The sequence below is a fragment of the Phascolarctos cinereus genome, unplaced genomic scaffold (assembly GCF_003287225.1).
Source record: "Phascolarctos cinereus isolate Bilbo 61053 unplaced genomic scaffold, phaCin_HiC Scaffold_5;HRSCAF=322, whole genome shotgun sequence".
In the NCBI taxonomy this organism is placed as follows: Eukaryota; Metazoa; Chordata; class Mammalia; order Diprotodontia; family Phascolarctidae; genus Phascolarctos; species Phascolarctos cinereus.
The window spans coordinates 261,830,655-261,848,157 of NW_027555958.1; the positions used below are offsets into that span (position 1 = coordinate 261,830,655).

Below are 17,503 nucleotides of genomic sequence, written 5' to 3' on the forward strand. Positions count from 1 at the left end.
AGAAATAGACCTCTTCCTCTGAAAACTATTTTAGTTGCAAAACTTAAGATTTGGTATATTGCATCATTATAATTATTATCTTTAATATAATTATTTAATGTTTCTTGAATATGTTCATTTAAATAATAAATAATATTTTTGACTGATCATTATTCAGCATGTTATTAATTAGCACCCATTTAGGTCTACATCAATTATAGTATTTCCTCTATTAATTACTATTTTTATTGTTATGATCTGTGAATATTACATTCATTATATTTGACATTTGATTATTCCTCTCCATGTTCCAATCCTGAGTCTCCAGATTTTTCTCTACTGTGCTACAGCATGGTCCCATCTTTTGGGTTCTCTTGAAACTGTTTCGTTACACTCATATTTCTCCAGTTTTTAATACATAACAGATTTTTTACTGCCTCTTTATAACTTTAAACTGTTCCTCATACAAGTCACTCAATCTTGTTGACAAGGAATTCTAAATCCTTAAATCCTTAAATCTATATTGCAGATTGTTTTCTCTCTCAAATGGCCCCAAGGTCAAGCTGAAAGCTATTTGTTCATACACATGTTAACAACGCATTTGAAGACAAAGTTCTTTTTATATTCATATTAGATATCAAACTGATCACAACAGTGACAATATCCTATATAATTTGGCAAACAATATTCTTCCTTTACCCAAAACACTTTTTTTCCCTATTCTTTTCATTATTACCTGTTCCATAATAAAATGGCCTTAAAATTACAATGCATTTTCCTATAACATTAAACCATTAACTATTTGAGTTAAGCTATACAATAGATTCTGAAGCTAATTGTTGTTTCATCAAACCCATATCTTTCCACTTGTGATGTTTAAAAAGTCTGAGAGACATAATTTCTGGGTAATTAGTCATTTTATTAATATGCCAGCCTTTTTAATAAAAGGTCAGTGATATTTTCAAATACCAAAGACCATGATGGCAGTGGGCTCATGGCTTATATGCCCTTAGAAGAGGAGTGTGCCTGAGGGCAATCAACTCTGATTGGTTAACAATTAGTGAGAGGATGAATATTACAATGAGGGACTGAGAGTGACATAATGTCAAAGAGAAATTATTCCTATACCCAGACCACACTCAGTCTTGGGCAAGTTATTCAAAGAATTTCTCCCTACCCAAATCTGAATAGAGTATAATGGCTTCCCCATCTGGGTGGGTCTGAACAAGAATGTTAAGAAAGTAAATCCAATCTCATTATCAGTAACGTTTTTCCAGAGACTGACCTTTTGAAATGAGGAGTTTAGAAAAAAGTGGGAACTCTGGATCTCCCCAAATCACTGATTATTAATAATGATTTCTCTCATACTTTCTCTACTGGAATAATGTGAATATTAAAAGTTTTGCTAATCTTGGTAAACTATATCCACAACATTGTCCTCATTTAATCATTTAGTAGTTCTATTAAAAAAGGAAATGAGATCAGTCTGTCTCAACCTATTCCTCATGAAACTGTTGTTTTTTTCACTTCTTCCCTTTTTAGATATTTACCAACAATATCTCTAATGAGCCATTGTGAAACCATCCAAGAAATTAAAGTTAAGCTTCAAGGGACTATAACTGTTTCCCCCCTTTTGGTTTTTTCTTTTTGAAAATCAAATCAAGATAACATTTTTTCTTTTCCATTCTTGTGGTATTGCTCCTGTTTTTCATGATCTTTCAAATATTATTGACATGGCTAAGCAATCACATCTGGTTACTTCACAACTTCAGCATGTAGCTTGTCTGGCACCAATGACTTGAATTCATCAAGGGTAGCTAGATGCTTTATCACTATCTCCTTACTTATTTGGGGTATCAACTCCCTGTTAGGTAATTTTGTTCTGTATTTTCAGTACAAAACTCTTTCTCTGTCAGACAAAATAAAAACAGTATAAGATTTGAGTATCTATAACTTCTCTCTGTCATCAATGATCTTAATTCCATACACCCTGAGCAAGATCATAGACTTTATTTATTTCTTTTTCCTTTTAATATAGTTAAAAACCAAAACAAAATCCTTGATTATTTTTTAGCATTCGTGACAGTATTTTATATGACCATGCAAAACTCTCATATTCATCCTCTCTTACCTGGTATTGTGTTCATCTTTTGTACATTTCTTTTAGAATTCTAAGTTGGTTAGTGAGTTTTTTTGTATCTACATGGTCCACACAGATATACCCTATTGTCCTTCCTCATTAGTATTGTTGTCCTTTGTGTCTTCGGAATTTCACTTAAGAGCATTTCTTATCCCTTCTCAGCTGACTTCTCCTGTAGCATTTTAATGCATGGGATGCCACCTATCTTTTATCTGAGCCCTCTGAAATCTACTTTCTAAAATCTAGGCTGCATGTCAAACTGTAGCCAGATTTCTTTTCTCCATCATAAACCCTAAAAAGGAGCAGTCACTTTCCCCAACTCTCCAAGGTTAACATCATATCAACCTTAGTAGCCAGTAACCCTCCATCTTAAGAAAAATTAGATTCAGAATAGAATTTCCCTCTGTTTGTTGCTCTGCCTTTTGAAGTAGGAAGTTACCACTGTGGCTAGTAAAGAAATTATTAGTTACTCTGATTTTGACACAAAGAGAGTTCTAGCAGATGTCAGGAAAAGAGACCTCCCCCCACAACTAGTATATTATGTCTCTGTGCCAAGCCTGTGATTTATTTTCTCATCTATTTCCAACTTCTTTATAGGTTGTATGTAGTACACTTCAAAGACAAATTCACTTCTATTTGTCACTTCAGTGGCCTTCACACAAATTTTCTCTGTCATGCTCTTCCCCTCTGATTCCTGGATTTCCTCACAAGGGTATACCTTATTTAAAATACAGTGCTACTCTTTCCTGCCCCTTTAACCTATCCTGTTTCTTCTGAATAACATATTCATAGCCATGGTCCAGTCATGACTTTCATTATACCAAATGTCAATGATGCTTATGACTTCAAATTTAGCTTCTTGTTTTTGGACCTTTAGCTCTTATTGTTCATTGCCAAAACTTTTGGTATTTGTGAGTACATATTTGAGGATATGGATGTTGCTACTACTAGCTCCTTGCTTGGGTTCTTTTCTCCTATTAACTTCTGGTATCTCAACAGCTATTCTTCCTTCTTGGTAGCTATTCTCTATGATATCCAACTTAGGAGATTTACATAGGTAATCTCTCTTTCTCATTCTTTTTAGTTTAATCTTTGCCAATAACTAAAGTCAAATTTCTTGGCCTATAAATTCACAGATTTTATCCTCTTCCCTTTTCAGAAAGCTGAAATATCTGTTTTTTTCTATATTCTCAGGATACCTCTTCAATTCTCCATATCTATGAAAGACCCCTGATAGTAGTAGCTCAGTAATAACAGCCACCATTTTTTCAGTACTCAGAAATGTGGTTCATCTGGGCCTGTTTACTAGGGAGGAGAGAGAGACAGACAGACAGACAGAGAGACAGAGAGAGCAGAGGGAAGAAATAGTTTCAAAGAATCTGACAGTTCTGGCAGCAGAGAATAGAACCAAGCATAGATTTAAAGGAAAATTAGCCCTTGCAGTCAGCAGATATGTGGAGAGGAACAGGCCCAGGTAGTCCAACTGAGTGACCAGCCCAACAGAAGGACTACACCCAAGAGGACGAATATAAGGATACCATTAGAAAAGAAAGATCACTGGGACTCTACAGTATCAGAGACATTTCTTTGGGCACATATATTCCATATATATATGTTTATATATATATGGAATATATATATGCATATATATGTGGAATATATATATATGTATATATATATACATATATGTATGTATGTATGAGTCACTACTAAAATACTTTAAGTTTATGCCTATTCTTCCTATTGATGCTATATGTATTTGTGGGAGAGGGTGTTCCATGTGTATAGGAGAAATTATATGCAACAATGTTCTTCTACTATAAGTAAATGTTTTTGCTTTGAGTTGATTGTGTCTACTGTCTATTAAAGGCAAATGCATCTATTGGAGCTTGTAAGCTATATTTTAGGAATGTCGACCCAGAGAGTACCTTAAACATAGTAAACATAGTTCCTCACCCCTCCTCAGGAACCAACCTACAAACCTGTGACTGCTGAACTGGGGAGATAGGTCACAGAGGGGGTTACATTAAAATTCAGGATCTCATTGTGACTAGATGGAGTCCTTACCCAATTCCATCTTCTTCCTCAATTAACAGGTTAAAATATCATTCCTAAGCAGCTATGGGCAGACAGAAATGTTTGTGGGACAAAAAAAGGAGGGAGGCTAAGAAAATCCTCAGGACTTGGATAAAATTTAACTCATATTCTTTTGGAAACTGACACAGCACTATACAGAGGAAAGAAGCCAGTGTTGATTATATACTTATATCATCTGGTCTCAAATCTTCAAATAAATCTTTAAAACCTCATTAATGTTTTGCCAAAGGTGAATACTGATGAAAATGAAAAAAGGACGATGATTTTCATATTGCAGTTGGGTCACACTCCCACAAAACTCTAAGTTCACGATAAGATAATGTAATACTTAAAAAAAGAAATCGCCTTGCACTAAGGTACTCACGGGTGACTGATTTGTCTTAAGTTATTGAATGAAAGTTCAATTCTTTCTCTGAGTTCTTGAGTCCAGCGGAGACCACCTGCTACTGCTGGCATGTTCTTGTGTGATTGGGAAAACCCTAGAGAAACAAAGACAGATACAGCTTAAACTAAAGAGACTGAAGCCACAAACATTGCTCTGTCACCAGCAACGCATGTACCTAAGAACTCAACCATTTGACTTTTTAGTTCATTTACTTTCCATGATCCAAAATTACCCTGAAGACAAGCTGCAATGGAGAAGCCTTGAGACATTTTGCTCAAAGACAGTTTAGCTTGAGAGAGACACACACGGGGCTTGGTGTTGCTGCTGTTCAATCGTTTCAGTTGTGTCCAGCTCTTTGTGACCCCATCTGGGTTTTTTTTGGCAAAGACACTAGAGTTGTTTGCCATTTCCTTTACCAGTTCATTTTACAGATGAGGAAACTGAGGCTAGCAGGATTAAATGATTTGCACTGGGTCACACAGCTAGTAAGTGTCTGAAGCCAGATTTGAACTCAGGAAGATGAATCTTCCTGACCTTAGGCCTGGCACTCTATCTACTGTACCAGCCAGCTGCCCCAAGACATGGGGCTCTGAACTATCAACTTCTCCATAAATGATGGTCTGTCTGGCAACAAGTTAAACTGAGGTATTATGATGATGATGATGATGATGATGATGATGGTAATGGACATAATGCTAAGCACTTTATATACATTATTTTATATAATCTTCTCAACAATCTTGTATGTATAATAACCATTTTATAGAAAGGAACATGAGACTCAGAGAGGTTGTTACTTGCCCATGGCCAAATAAATATCAAATGTCAGAGGCAAGATTCAAATCCATATCCTTCCTCACTGTATACCTGGTGCAATTTCACCTATTCCATGCTACCAACTCCCAATTCAGCTTTATAATGAAGGAGCACAAACTGGCTTAGGGTTTTCAAAGAAATAAGACTGCGGAGAATAAAGCTTTAAAAATTTTTAGAATATGCTGTAAAATGAGAGAAATAAAGGATCATGAAAGAAATGGGGTGAAAGGTCAGGCATGTCCAAGAAAATATCAAATATAAAAAGCTTTATGAAGAGGAACTAAGCAGATAACACACATGCACATACAGATATGTGCTTGAGTCAACTAGGTATAAGAAAGGATAGAACGTTGGACTTGCAGTCAGGAAAACCTGAATTCAAATCTTGCTTCAGGTACTTACAAGCTGTGTGATCCTGGACAAGTCACTTAACCTCTGTCTGCCTATTTCCTCATCCGTAAAATGGGGATAGATAACAATAGCACCTACCTCACAGGGTTGTTGTGAGGATCAAATGATGTAAAAAATTTTGCAAACTTTGAAGTATTATAAAGATGCTGGCTATGACTTCTAAATAGCAGAGGAAAGGGACAATATAGCAGTGGAGCATACTGGTAGACAGATAATGAAGTTTTGTAAAAGCATTCTGTTGTTGGGTTGTTTTTTTTTTTTTTGGCTAGGCAATGGGGTTAAGTGACTTGCCCAGGGTCAAACAGCCAGTAAGTGTTTTGTGTCTGAGGCCAGATTTGAACTCAGGTCCTCCTGTATCCAGGGCCAATGCTCTATCCACTGCACCACCTAGCTGCCCCTTGTAAAAGCATTCTAGTAAAGCCAAAATAAAGTTAGTAATAACAGTAATAACTTACATTTATAAAGGACTTTAAGGCTTGTAAAGGGACTATGCATTATCTCATTTGATTTTTTCAAAAGATAGTTGTTATGATGATGATAATAATAGTAACTAACATCTTAGTGTTCTCCCTTAGGAAGTAAGTTTCCAGATCTTTGCCTTGGCATTGGTTAAACTTAAAAACAACAACTTAGGATTCTTTGTTTTCCAATTCCCTCTGCATTTTCATTCTGTTGCTTTATGCCTCTAAACTGTTGAGATTTCTATGTTTTCAAAGCTGTGATAATGTTCAGCTCAGCTCACACTGGCCTTTCTATTTCTCAAACATGAGAATCCATCTCCCTACTCTGGTTCTTTTCACTGGTTTACCCAATGTTTGGAATGCTCTCCTTCCTCATTTCTACCTCCTGGCTTTCCTGGTCTCCAGTCTAAGTGAAAATCCTTCCCTCTATAGGAAACCTTTCCCCTAATGCTAATGCTTTTCCTCTGCCGATTATTTCCAATAATTCTGTATATATCTTGTTTGTACAAAGTTGTTTGCATGTTGTGGCCCCTACTAGAATTTTCTCAATCCTCATTCTCCTTGACTTCTCCAACATTATTAATCCCCTTTTTCTCCTTGATACTCTCTTCTCTCTACATTTTCAGGACACCACTCTCTCTTGCTTCTCTTCCAATTTATGAGACTGTTCTTTCTCAGGCTCCTTTGCAGGATCCTCTTCAGATCATGTCTGTCCTTCAGGGTTCTGTCCTAGGCCCTTTTTCCTTCTCCCCCTATACTATCCAGCACTTGATAATCTCATCAGCTTCCAAGGATTTAATTACCACCTCTATGCTGATGATTCTCAAATCTAACCATCCCGCCCTAACCTCTCTGCTGATCTCCAATATTGAATCTCCAACTGCCTTTCAGATGTCTTAAATTGGATATCCAGTAGACTCCTTAAGCTGAACATATCCAAAATGGAAATCATTATCTTTCCCCCTAAATCTCTCCCCACTCCTAACTTCCTTACTACTGTCAAGGGTAACACCATCCTCCCAGTCCCTCAGATTCAAAACCTACATGTCATCCTTGACTCCTCACTATCTCTCATCCCTTATATCCAATCTGTTGGCCAAGGCCTACTGATTTCACCTTTATAACATCTCTCAAATATGCCAGTTCTCTCCTCTGATACTGCTACTGTTAGTGGATCTACCTGCCTCAAGTCTCTCTTTGCTCTAATTCATCCTGAATTTAGCCACTAAAGTGATTTCCCTAAAGCATAAATCAAACCATGACACTCTCCTTCTCAATGAACTACAGTGGCTCCCTATTGCCTTCAGGATCAATATAAAACCCTCTGCTTAGTGTTCAAAATCCTTTATAACTTAGCTTCCTCCTACTTTTCTAGTCTTTTTATACCTTGACAGGTACCTTTCAATCCAGTGACACAGGCATCCTGGCTGTCCCACAAATAAGACACTACAATTCTAGGCTCTGCACATTTTCTTCCCCACACTTGGAATGCTTTCCCTCTTTCCTTTTGCTTACTGGCTTCCCTGGATTTATGTCTCAACTAAAATCCCATTTTCTACTGACAGTCTTTCCCAAACCCTCTTGATTCTACTGTCTTCCCTCTTTTTATTATTTCCTATTTTTCCTGAATATAGCTTATTTGTACATATTGGCTTACTTGTTGTTTCCTCTGTTAGACTGTGAGCACCTTAAGAGCAGGAACCTCCTTCTACATCTTTCTGTGTGCTCAGGCTTAGCATAGTGCTTAGCACATGGTAGGTGCTTAATAAATATTTATTGACTGATTGACAGACTGTAATGACTCTTGGAGTCATTTCTTCCTCTCAGAATCCAACCAAACGGCCTGGATGGGTAATTGTTCTAGCCTGTATCCTTGATCCCTCCCTTAGGCTCATAAGCCACTGAGCAAAGCTGAGTCTAGGTTTCCTGGCTGTCATTTCTCTGCCGAAAAGGTAGGGCAGGCAGCCTCACTGCCATTCTTTGCCTTCTCCAGAGATAGCAAGGTATGCGTTATTGAACCTCTTGCTTCAGCAATAGGGAAGCTTATTTCTTCTTAGACCCATAAGTCATTGACCAGTGCGAGGACTAGGATTCTTGGCAGCCATACTTTCCGGGAAGAATCTCCCAAGAAAGCAAGGTCTGAGAGCCTAAACCAGGTCTGCACAGCCCGTGACCTTCAGGCCACTTATGGCCAACAGGCACTCCAAAGGATTTTGGGCAGCCTGTGAAAAATATAGAGGCCCGGTCTAAATCCTGTACTTCAGCAATAGGGAACGCCTTCCTTTCTCTTAGGTCCCTGCTGCTGCTGTTTGTCTCATTCTTGAAGAAGATCATGACATTAGGAAGGTGATGCCATGACATGCAAGTGAATCTGATTTAAATGAAGGAGGGGTGTGCAAAGTCACCAGCCTCACTTTTACCTCTGGAGCCATCTGGTCCAGTGGGCAGATATCAATCAGGACAAGTGAAGATGGCTCAGGTTGTAGTGCAGAATCTTGTCTTTTTCAAGCTAAGACCTTTAACAGGTCTCAGTTTGACTGAGGCAAAGCCTATTCAGTGATTAAAGCTTAGTAAGAAATGAAGCAAAGAATGACCTCTTCAAAAAACAAAAAAAGATCTAGGAGGGGAAGACCTCAGGATTTCTGGCCAAAATAGAAACAATTGCTAATTACATTCATTCTGAGCCAATCAGGGCCCAAACAATAACCAAATAGGTCCTTGTATAGCTGACCAAAGCTAGGACTAAGACCTTTGGCAACCATGTCTTCTCAGACAGGACCTCCTCCCCTCACTGAAGACTGTAAGGGCTATCCCCCACCCCTCAGTGGCAGGGGACTCCCCTCTCAATATATCTTTTAGATACAAGAACCACTGACCAGGGCTAAGAATAAAAATCTTAGATCTGGGACTTCTACTTCTTCTTCTTTTTTTTTTTGCACATAGTAGATGTTTAATAAATATTTGTCCCCTTCCTCCCCCATTTTTTAAAATATAAATTTATTTATTTTTAGTTTTCAGCATTTACTTCCACAAGATTTTGAGTTCCAAATTCTCACCCCATCTTGCCCCTCCCCCCACCCCAAGATGGCATGCATTCTGAATATCCCTTCCCCTAGTCTGTCCTCTCTTCTATCTCTCCCCCACCCCTTCTCTTATCCCCTTCCCTTTCTATTTTCCTGAGGCAGGACAGACTTCTGTACCCCATTTCCTGTATTTCTTATTTTGGGACTTCCACTTCTGGAAGCCAAGATGGCGAAGTAAGAGGTAAGTCTCTCTTACTCTACCTTATTAACCCCTGAAAGCCCAGAAAATATCACTCCAGGAAAAACCCTGGAATAACTGAACCAGAAGAAAGATGGGGTGCAGCAGTCCAGTAGCCCAGGTAGCTTGAGGGATTAACTGGAAAGGCCTCTCTTACCCTGGGGGAAGGGGAGCAGGATGGAACGGGAGGCATCCCAGCAAGGTAGTGGAAAGCCCCACTTCAGCATACCAGGAGGAGATTCTGAAGCCCAGGTGGTAGAGCAGGCAAACACTAACACCTGGACCCCAAGGGTGGGGAAACTGGTGGAAACCAGCTCAAAAAACCACCAGGTGCCTCGGCATTCTACAGCAACTGGCTCTCCTAGTGTCTCAGCAAAACTAAGGGAAGCAGTACTCCAAGAAGCCTCAGGTGGATAAACACCCTACATTTGTAACATCCATCTGAAAAGAGCTGAAGAAAGCAAAAGGAAGGAAAAGCCTGGGTGAGCAGGAAATCTCCAGGAGCCACACTACCCAATCCTACCCCTAGAGTTCCAGTATTGTTGTTTCTAGCCCGACAACAGGTAAGCTGCCAGAACCCTACAGCCTCCAACTGCCAACATTGGAGGCCCAAGCACACAAAGCCATCAACCAGGCCCTAGGCTCCCAACACAAGAAGTTTGGGTCAGTGCCATCCGTTCCCCAACAGGAGAGCTCAATCTCTTTAAAGGACAGGAAATAAGCCAACACCATGAGCAAAAAGAAATGTACAATAGATTCTTATTACGAGAACAGTGAAGATCAAGGCAGAAATTCTGAAGAGGACAACATTGTCAACAACCCCACATTTGGAAAAAGCCTTCTTCGAAGAGCTCAAGAAGGATTTTAAAAGTCAAATGAGAGAGGTAGAAGAAAAAATGGGAAAAGAAATGAGAGGTATGCAAGAGAGTGTCAATAACTTGGAAAAGGAAGGACAAAAATCAACTGTAGAAAACAAATTCTTAAAAAATACAATTGGCCAACTGGAAAAAAAGTACACTGAAGAAAACAAGTCCCTAAAAGAATACAATTGGCCAACTGGGAAAAAAGTACACTGAAGAAAACAAGTCCCTAAAAAATACAATGGGCCAAATGGGGAAGGAGGTATAAAATCTAATAGAAGAAAACAATTTGTTAAAAATTAGAATTGGAGAAATGGAACCTAATGACTCTATGTGAGAGCAAGAATCAGTCAAACAAAAACAAAAGAATGAAAAAATAGATGAAAATGCAAAATATCTCATTGGTAAAACAAGTGACCTGGAAAATTGATCCAGGAGAGATAATTTAAACATTATTGGTCTCCCTGAAAACCACAATGAAAAAAACAGCCTGGACAGTATCTTTCCAGAAATTGTCAAGGAAAACTGCCCTAAGGTCCTAGAACCAGAGGGTAAAATAGCCATAGAAAGAATCCACTGATCACCTCCTGAAAGAGATCCCAAATTGAAAACTCCAAGGAACATAGTAGCCAAATTCCAAAATTATCAGGTCAAAGAGAAAATATTGCAAGCAGCCAGAAAGAAACAATTTAAATATCATGGAACCATAGTCAGGATTACACAGGACCTTGCAGCTTCTACATTAAAAGACCATAGGGTGTGGAATATGATATTCCAAAAGGCAAAGGATCTTGCATTACAACCAAGGATCAATTACCCAGCGAAAATGAGCATGATCTTTCAAGGGAGGAGATATATAGTCAATGAAATTGGGGACTTCCAAACCTTCCTGATAAAAAGACAAGAGCTCTACAGAAAATTTGATCTTCAAATACAAGACTCAAGAGAGACAGAAAAAGGCAAATGGGACAGAAAGTAACAACATATTATTAATAAGGACAAACTCTTTACATCCCTACAACGGAAGATGACACTTGTAACTCTTGAGAACTGTATTGTTATTACACCACATAAAGGGGGTGGGTGTAAATTGACTTTGATGAAAATGATGAAAAAAATCTAATCAGGTAGGTTAAATGGATCCAAGTAAGTGGATAATCCAAGTAAGTAAGTAACCTGATCTAACTAAGAAAATGTACTGAGAGAAGAGGAAAGGAGGAGTCAGACAAGGGTAAATTACATCACAGGAAAAGGCACAAAAACCTATTACAGCAGAAGGAAAGAAGGGAAGGAGATGAGCATTGCTCTGTTCGAGCCTTACTCTCATCAGATTTGGCTTAAGAAGGGAATAACATAATTAGTTAGGTGTAGAAATCTAACATGCCCTATAGGCAGTAGGAGGGAAAAGGTGAAAGAAAAGGGAGGGGGCTAATAGAAGGGAGGTGGGACTGAGGGAGGCAGTGGTCAAAAGCAAAACATTTAGTGAGGAGGGAAAAGGAGAAAGGAGAAAGACATAAATGGTGGGGGAGGGGGGAAAAGGATGAAGAGAAAGACACAGATACTTATCATAATTGTAAATGTGATATATGAATGTAATGGAATACTATTGTGCTATAAGGAATGATGAACTTCAGATAAATCTGAAAAGACTTGTATGGTTTGATGCTGAGTGAAGTGAGCAGAACCAAGAGAATGTTGTACACAGTAACAGCCACATTAAGTGATGACTGACTTTGATAGATTTAACCCCTCTCAGCAATACAAGGATCTAAGAGATCTCCAAAAGCCTCATGATGGAAAATGCTATCCACATCCAAAGAAAGAACTATGGAGTTTGAATGCATATCAAAGCATACTATTTGCTATTTTTTTTCTTCTGTTGTGTTTTGTTTCCTCTTTCTGGTGGTTCCTCCTATTAATTCTAATTCTTACGTATAACATCACTAATGTGAAAATGTGTTTAATAAGAATGTATATGTATAGCTTATATTAGACTGTGTGTCATCTTGGGGAGGGAGGTAGAAAAGGAGGGGGAGAAAAATTTAAAACCCAAAAGCTAATGGAAGCAATTGTTGATAAATCAAAATAAATTAATTTAAAAAAAGAATCTTAGATCTGATATCTATGCCTCAGTGGAAGGGAGCTCCTCATCTTTATGATCAAGGTAAGGTTTGTAACCCTACTGATACAAAGACCCGGCTCAAGACACAAACCTGAGTAGTGTCTCATCTTCACCTAGTCTGAGACCTCTACTGGCTATAAACAATATCCTTTACTATCCCCCAGGATTCCTGGGCCTTGCCATCTGTCCTGACACTGAACTCATAGACAGAGGTGGGGAATCTGTAACCTCAAGGCTATAAGTGGCTCTCTAGGTCCTCAAGGGCAGCCCTTTGACTGAATCCAAACTTCACAGAACAAATCCCCTTAATAAAAGGATGTGTTCTGTAAAAGTTGGACTCAGTTAAAAGGCTGAACTCAAGGACCTGGAAGGCCACTTCTGACCTTGAGGCTGCAGGTCCCCCACCCTTGTCTTAGGACTTTCAGGTCTTCCTACTTATTCTTTAGCTAAAGCATCAAAATAGAGATGTTTGTCTCCCCTAAATGAAGTGTTTCTTAATAAAGGGCCTGACTCACTTTTCTTTTTGTATCTACATTGCTTGGCACGTGGTAAGCACTTAATAAATGCTTTTTTCATTTACTTACTCATTTTTCATATATTGCTTCATACTTTCAAGAATACTTTTCAAACAACTACCCTATGAGCTAGGATGACTATTGCTATGCTAATTATGCACAAGAGAAAATTGAGACTCAAAGAAATGATTTACCAAAGGTCACAAGCATTAGAGTAAGGTCTCAAGCCTAGATTATCCCTGAAGGCAACTAAGTAGTACAGATAACAGCACTGGGCTGGAGTCAGGACAATCTGAGTTCAAAACTGGCCTCAGACACTTATTACTTGTGTGACCTTGGGCAAGTCATTTATCATCTCACTTTTCTCATCTGTAAATGGGGATAATAATAGCATCCACTTCCTAGGATAGTTGTGTGGATTGCATGAGATATTTGTAAAATGCTTATCATAATGCTTGGCACATAGTAGGTGCTATATAAATGCTAGCTATTATTATCATTATTATTATTATTAATTTCTTTGACTCTAAGACTAGCATTCTACTACATAAGTGTGAGCTCAAAGCTTCTTTAGGTTTAGTTAACTTAATCTCCATAGAAATGGCTAGAAAGGTAGAGAAGAAAATGACTTTGACCCTAAGGCTTAACTTTAAATAATGAGGTGGGGAGGGGGGGGGGGGAAGGATGTCTAGACTTCAGAAATCCAAATCAGGAGGCATAGAAAATGCTCATTATGAACCAGAGTGAGATCTCTGACAGAAAAATCCAAGCACCTGGCCCAAGAAGTTTAATTAAAAACCTAAGAACATGTTACTCTGCCCTTCCAAAGGGCTTTGTGCCTAGGAATGAGAATCTCCTGCTTGAGGTGAGAAGCCTTAATTAATGTAAAGATTCTGTAAGGAATAAAACAGGTTATTCAAAAAGGGGAGAAGTCATGGAAAGTTCTCCTCCCCTCTTCTCACCTGGGGCAGTTGTTAGACCTATGTCTGAGGAAGACTGCTTTCTTCAATAAGCTATTAAAAGCCTCAGGCTTTTAAACTGAAATCAAATTTGTAGAGCTCACAGTTTTCATGAAGAGGAGACAGCAAAGACTTCAGCTAAAGCCAGAAGTTGGAAACTAGGAGAAGCTCCATAGACATATGCCCAGTGGCAGTGTACAGCATATTGCATATCCAGTAGAAAATTGGCTAGTGGAAATGTATGAAATAGAGATTATGTGTGCATTTAATTTAACAACCGAGCAGTGTGCAGCAGACCCCAGCAGGGAGCAGGCCCGGGAGGAACAGTACACTGAACACTAACAGACATCGATGGCCCTAAAGCATCAGAGGTGTGAGTTGTTCTTCCACCTATGGGCTCTGGCCACATTACCCCTCAGCACGTGTGATTCTATTTGCTCCCCAGGTGTGTTCACTCAGACCATTGATGGTGTATGCATTTATGGGAGAGGATGTTCCCCAATTTTGTGAGAGAAATGTTTTATTACTACTTTCCCTATTATGCCATTTTATTAAATGCCTTTGTTTTGAACTGTGTCCCCGGGATGCCCATTACAAGTAAACACATCAGTGGGGGATCCTCAGTTGGTGGACACAGGCCCATAATACCTTGAACCTGGGTCCCTCATAGGTATAATAAGCACAAGCTCTAAATTGTATGGAAGCAGTCTGGTACAGTGGAAAGAGTGCTGGAACTGGAGTCAGAGGACTTTGGTTCAAATCTAGACTCTGCCATCTGTGTGACCTTAGGCAACTTATTCAATCTCTCTGGGCTTCAGTTTCTTTATCTGTAAAATGAAAATTATCCTTCTGCTCAAAGTCAATGAACTCAGAATTATCAAATGTCTAAGAAATAGCACCTTACATTGGCAAATCACTTTATAATTTTCAAATTACATAAATATATTATCTCATTTGGAAGTGGGAATCACCTGTGCTTTTATTTACAGAGAGCTAATCAGGTCTAAGGAGGCAGAAGGTCTTCTATACCACTTCTTACATATAACTCATTGTTGCTTCTGAAAGAAACCAGAAGCAGGATAGATTAAAGTTGAGCTAAAGAAGAAAAGTAAAAGGAGGAGGGAGATAAAGAAATTAGAAGTGATGGAATTAAGAGAAGATTTACTTTTTAAAGATGCTTTAAGTAATGTATCAAAAGAAGGAAGAAGTGACTCTTATCCTTTTACCACCATTGCATTGGCCATATCTTACTTTACAGCAAGGGTTCACTTTTAGGATATTTCAAGATGAGGATAAGCCGGTAGGGATCCCCTTTCAGAATTCTGAGATAAGACTTGAAAATAGACGAGAGTAAAAAGTGTTGTCAGTTTACAAATAATTACTACAGAAATTAAAACAGTTTAAGAATCTGTTCATTCATTCATAAGTAAGTATTTATTAAGGGTCTACTATGTGCCAGGCATTGAAAGAAAGAAAAAAATGACACAGTCAAGGAGCTTACATTCAATTTTATCATTTCAAAAAATCTTATGTAGATTTTGTTCAAAATGTTCAAATTAATCTGTTTTGTATTCAGGATAGAAAACAGTTTCTAATGATGTGTTACTGAGTATCTTAGCCCAGTATTTTATATATCATTATTAGTAACAGTAGGCTGTTTAGAGTAATCTTTTTTGTGTGTGTGATTTTTTTTTTTGTGAGTCAATCAGGGTTAAGTGACTTGCCCAGGGTCACACAGCTAGTAAATGTCAAATGTCTGAGGCTGGATTTGAACTCAGGTCCTCCTAACTCCAAGGCTGGAGCTTTATCCACTGTGCCACCTAGCTGCCCCTAGAGTAATCTAATAAACTAGTAGAGCCCTGGGCCTGGAGTCAGGAAGACCTGAATTCAAATTCAGTCTCAGATACTATCTGTGTGACCCTGTGCAAGTCACTTAATCTCTGTTTACCTCAGTTTCCTCAACTGTAAAACTGGGATCATAATAGATCCTACTTCATAGGGGTTCTTGTGAGAACCGAATGAAATATTATTGTAAAAATGTTATACTTACCACAGTGCCTGGAGCATAGTAGGTCCTACAGAAATACTTCAGGGATTTAAAGACAAAATCATGATCTCAGCCCTCATGGAATTCATTCTAATGGTGGAACAAAGATGTAAAAAACTGTATATCAAAACTATGTGATGACCCAGGAAAAACCCTGAGCCAGCAAAAGGACAGGGCACTGCAGTCTTGTAGCTTGGGGGATAAATGGGAAAGGCCCCTCTCACTCTGGGGAAGGGGAAGCCATAAAGGACTGGAGGCAACCCAGTAAGCCAGCAGCAAGCCCCACCTCAGCATACCAGAAGGAGACTGTGAGACCGTGAGACTCAGGTTGGTGGAGCAGGCAAGTGCCAACATCAGGACCCCCCAAGAGCCTCAATACAGGCAGAAGAACTGGTAGAGAACTACTCAGAAAACCAACACAGGCAACAGTGTTCTCCAACAGAGAAATCACCCTGTTTCTCAGCACAACTCTGGGACGCCCAACTCCAGAAGCCAAAGCTCCAGGCTGACAGACATCCACCAGGACCAAAACATTCCTGTGCAAGGCCCAGGTGAGCAAGAGCCAAATATTCAAGTGCAAGGCCCAGGTGAACAGGAAAAGAAGCTTGGGTATGTGACCCCTTTGAAAGCAAGCACCCAGCGAAACTGAGCGTAATCTTTCAGGAGAGGAGGTGGACATTCAAAGAAATAGGGGACTTCCAAACCTTCCTGATGAAGACCAGGGCTCAACAGAAAATATGACCTTCAAGTACAAGATTCAAGAGAGGCATAAAAAGGTTAACAGGAAAGAAAAAAAATGTTATTAATAAGGCAAACTGTTTACATCCCTACAGGAAAGATGACACTTATAACTCTTGAGAACTGTAATATTATTATGACATTTAAAAGGGGGTATACTTAGAGAAAGGGCATGGGTATAAGTTGATCTTGATGTGATGGTAAAAAAAAAACATCTAATTAAGTGGTGAAAAGGGATTGTACTAGGAGAAGAGGAAAGGAGGAGGCAGACAGGGTAAATTACATCACATGAAATGACACAAAAACCTAATACTGTAGAAGGAAAGAAGGGAGGGAGATGAGGATTGTTTGACCCTTACTCTCATCAGATTCATTTCAAAGAGGGAATATCTTAATCAATTAGGTATAGAAATCTAACTTACCCTATAGGAAGTAGGGGGATAAAGGGAAAAGAAAAGGAGAGGGTGAATAGAAGGGAGGGGAAAAAGGAGAAAGGGTAAAGGGGAAGAAAAGGGAGGGAGCTGATAGAAGGGAGGGCAGAATGAGGGAGGTGTTGGTCAAAAGCAAAATTCTACTGAGGAGGGAAAGGCAGAAAGGAGAGAGAAAAGTATAAACAGGGTGGGGGGAAGGATGGAGAGGAAGACACAGATAGTAATCATAACTATGAATGTGAATTGGATGAACTCTCCCATAAAATGGAAATCAATAGCAG

The 17,503-nt window shown here is 38.9% G+C and overlaps 1 protein-coding gene across 1 annotated transcript in view; it reads right to left on the bottom strand.

The window, feature by feature from the left end:
* The window catches only part of DNAH9 (dynein axonemal heavy chain 9), a 458,278-nt gene that overhangs the window by 383,022 nt on the left and 57,753 nt on the right, over positions 1-17,503 (bottom strand). Inside the window, 1 exon segment of the mRNA XM_020965915.2 lies at positions 4,581-4,695. Coding sequence (XP_020821574.1) covers positions 4,581-4,695 — 115 coding nt within the window.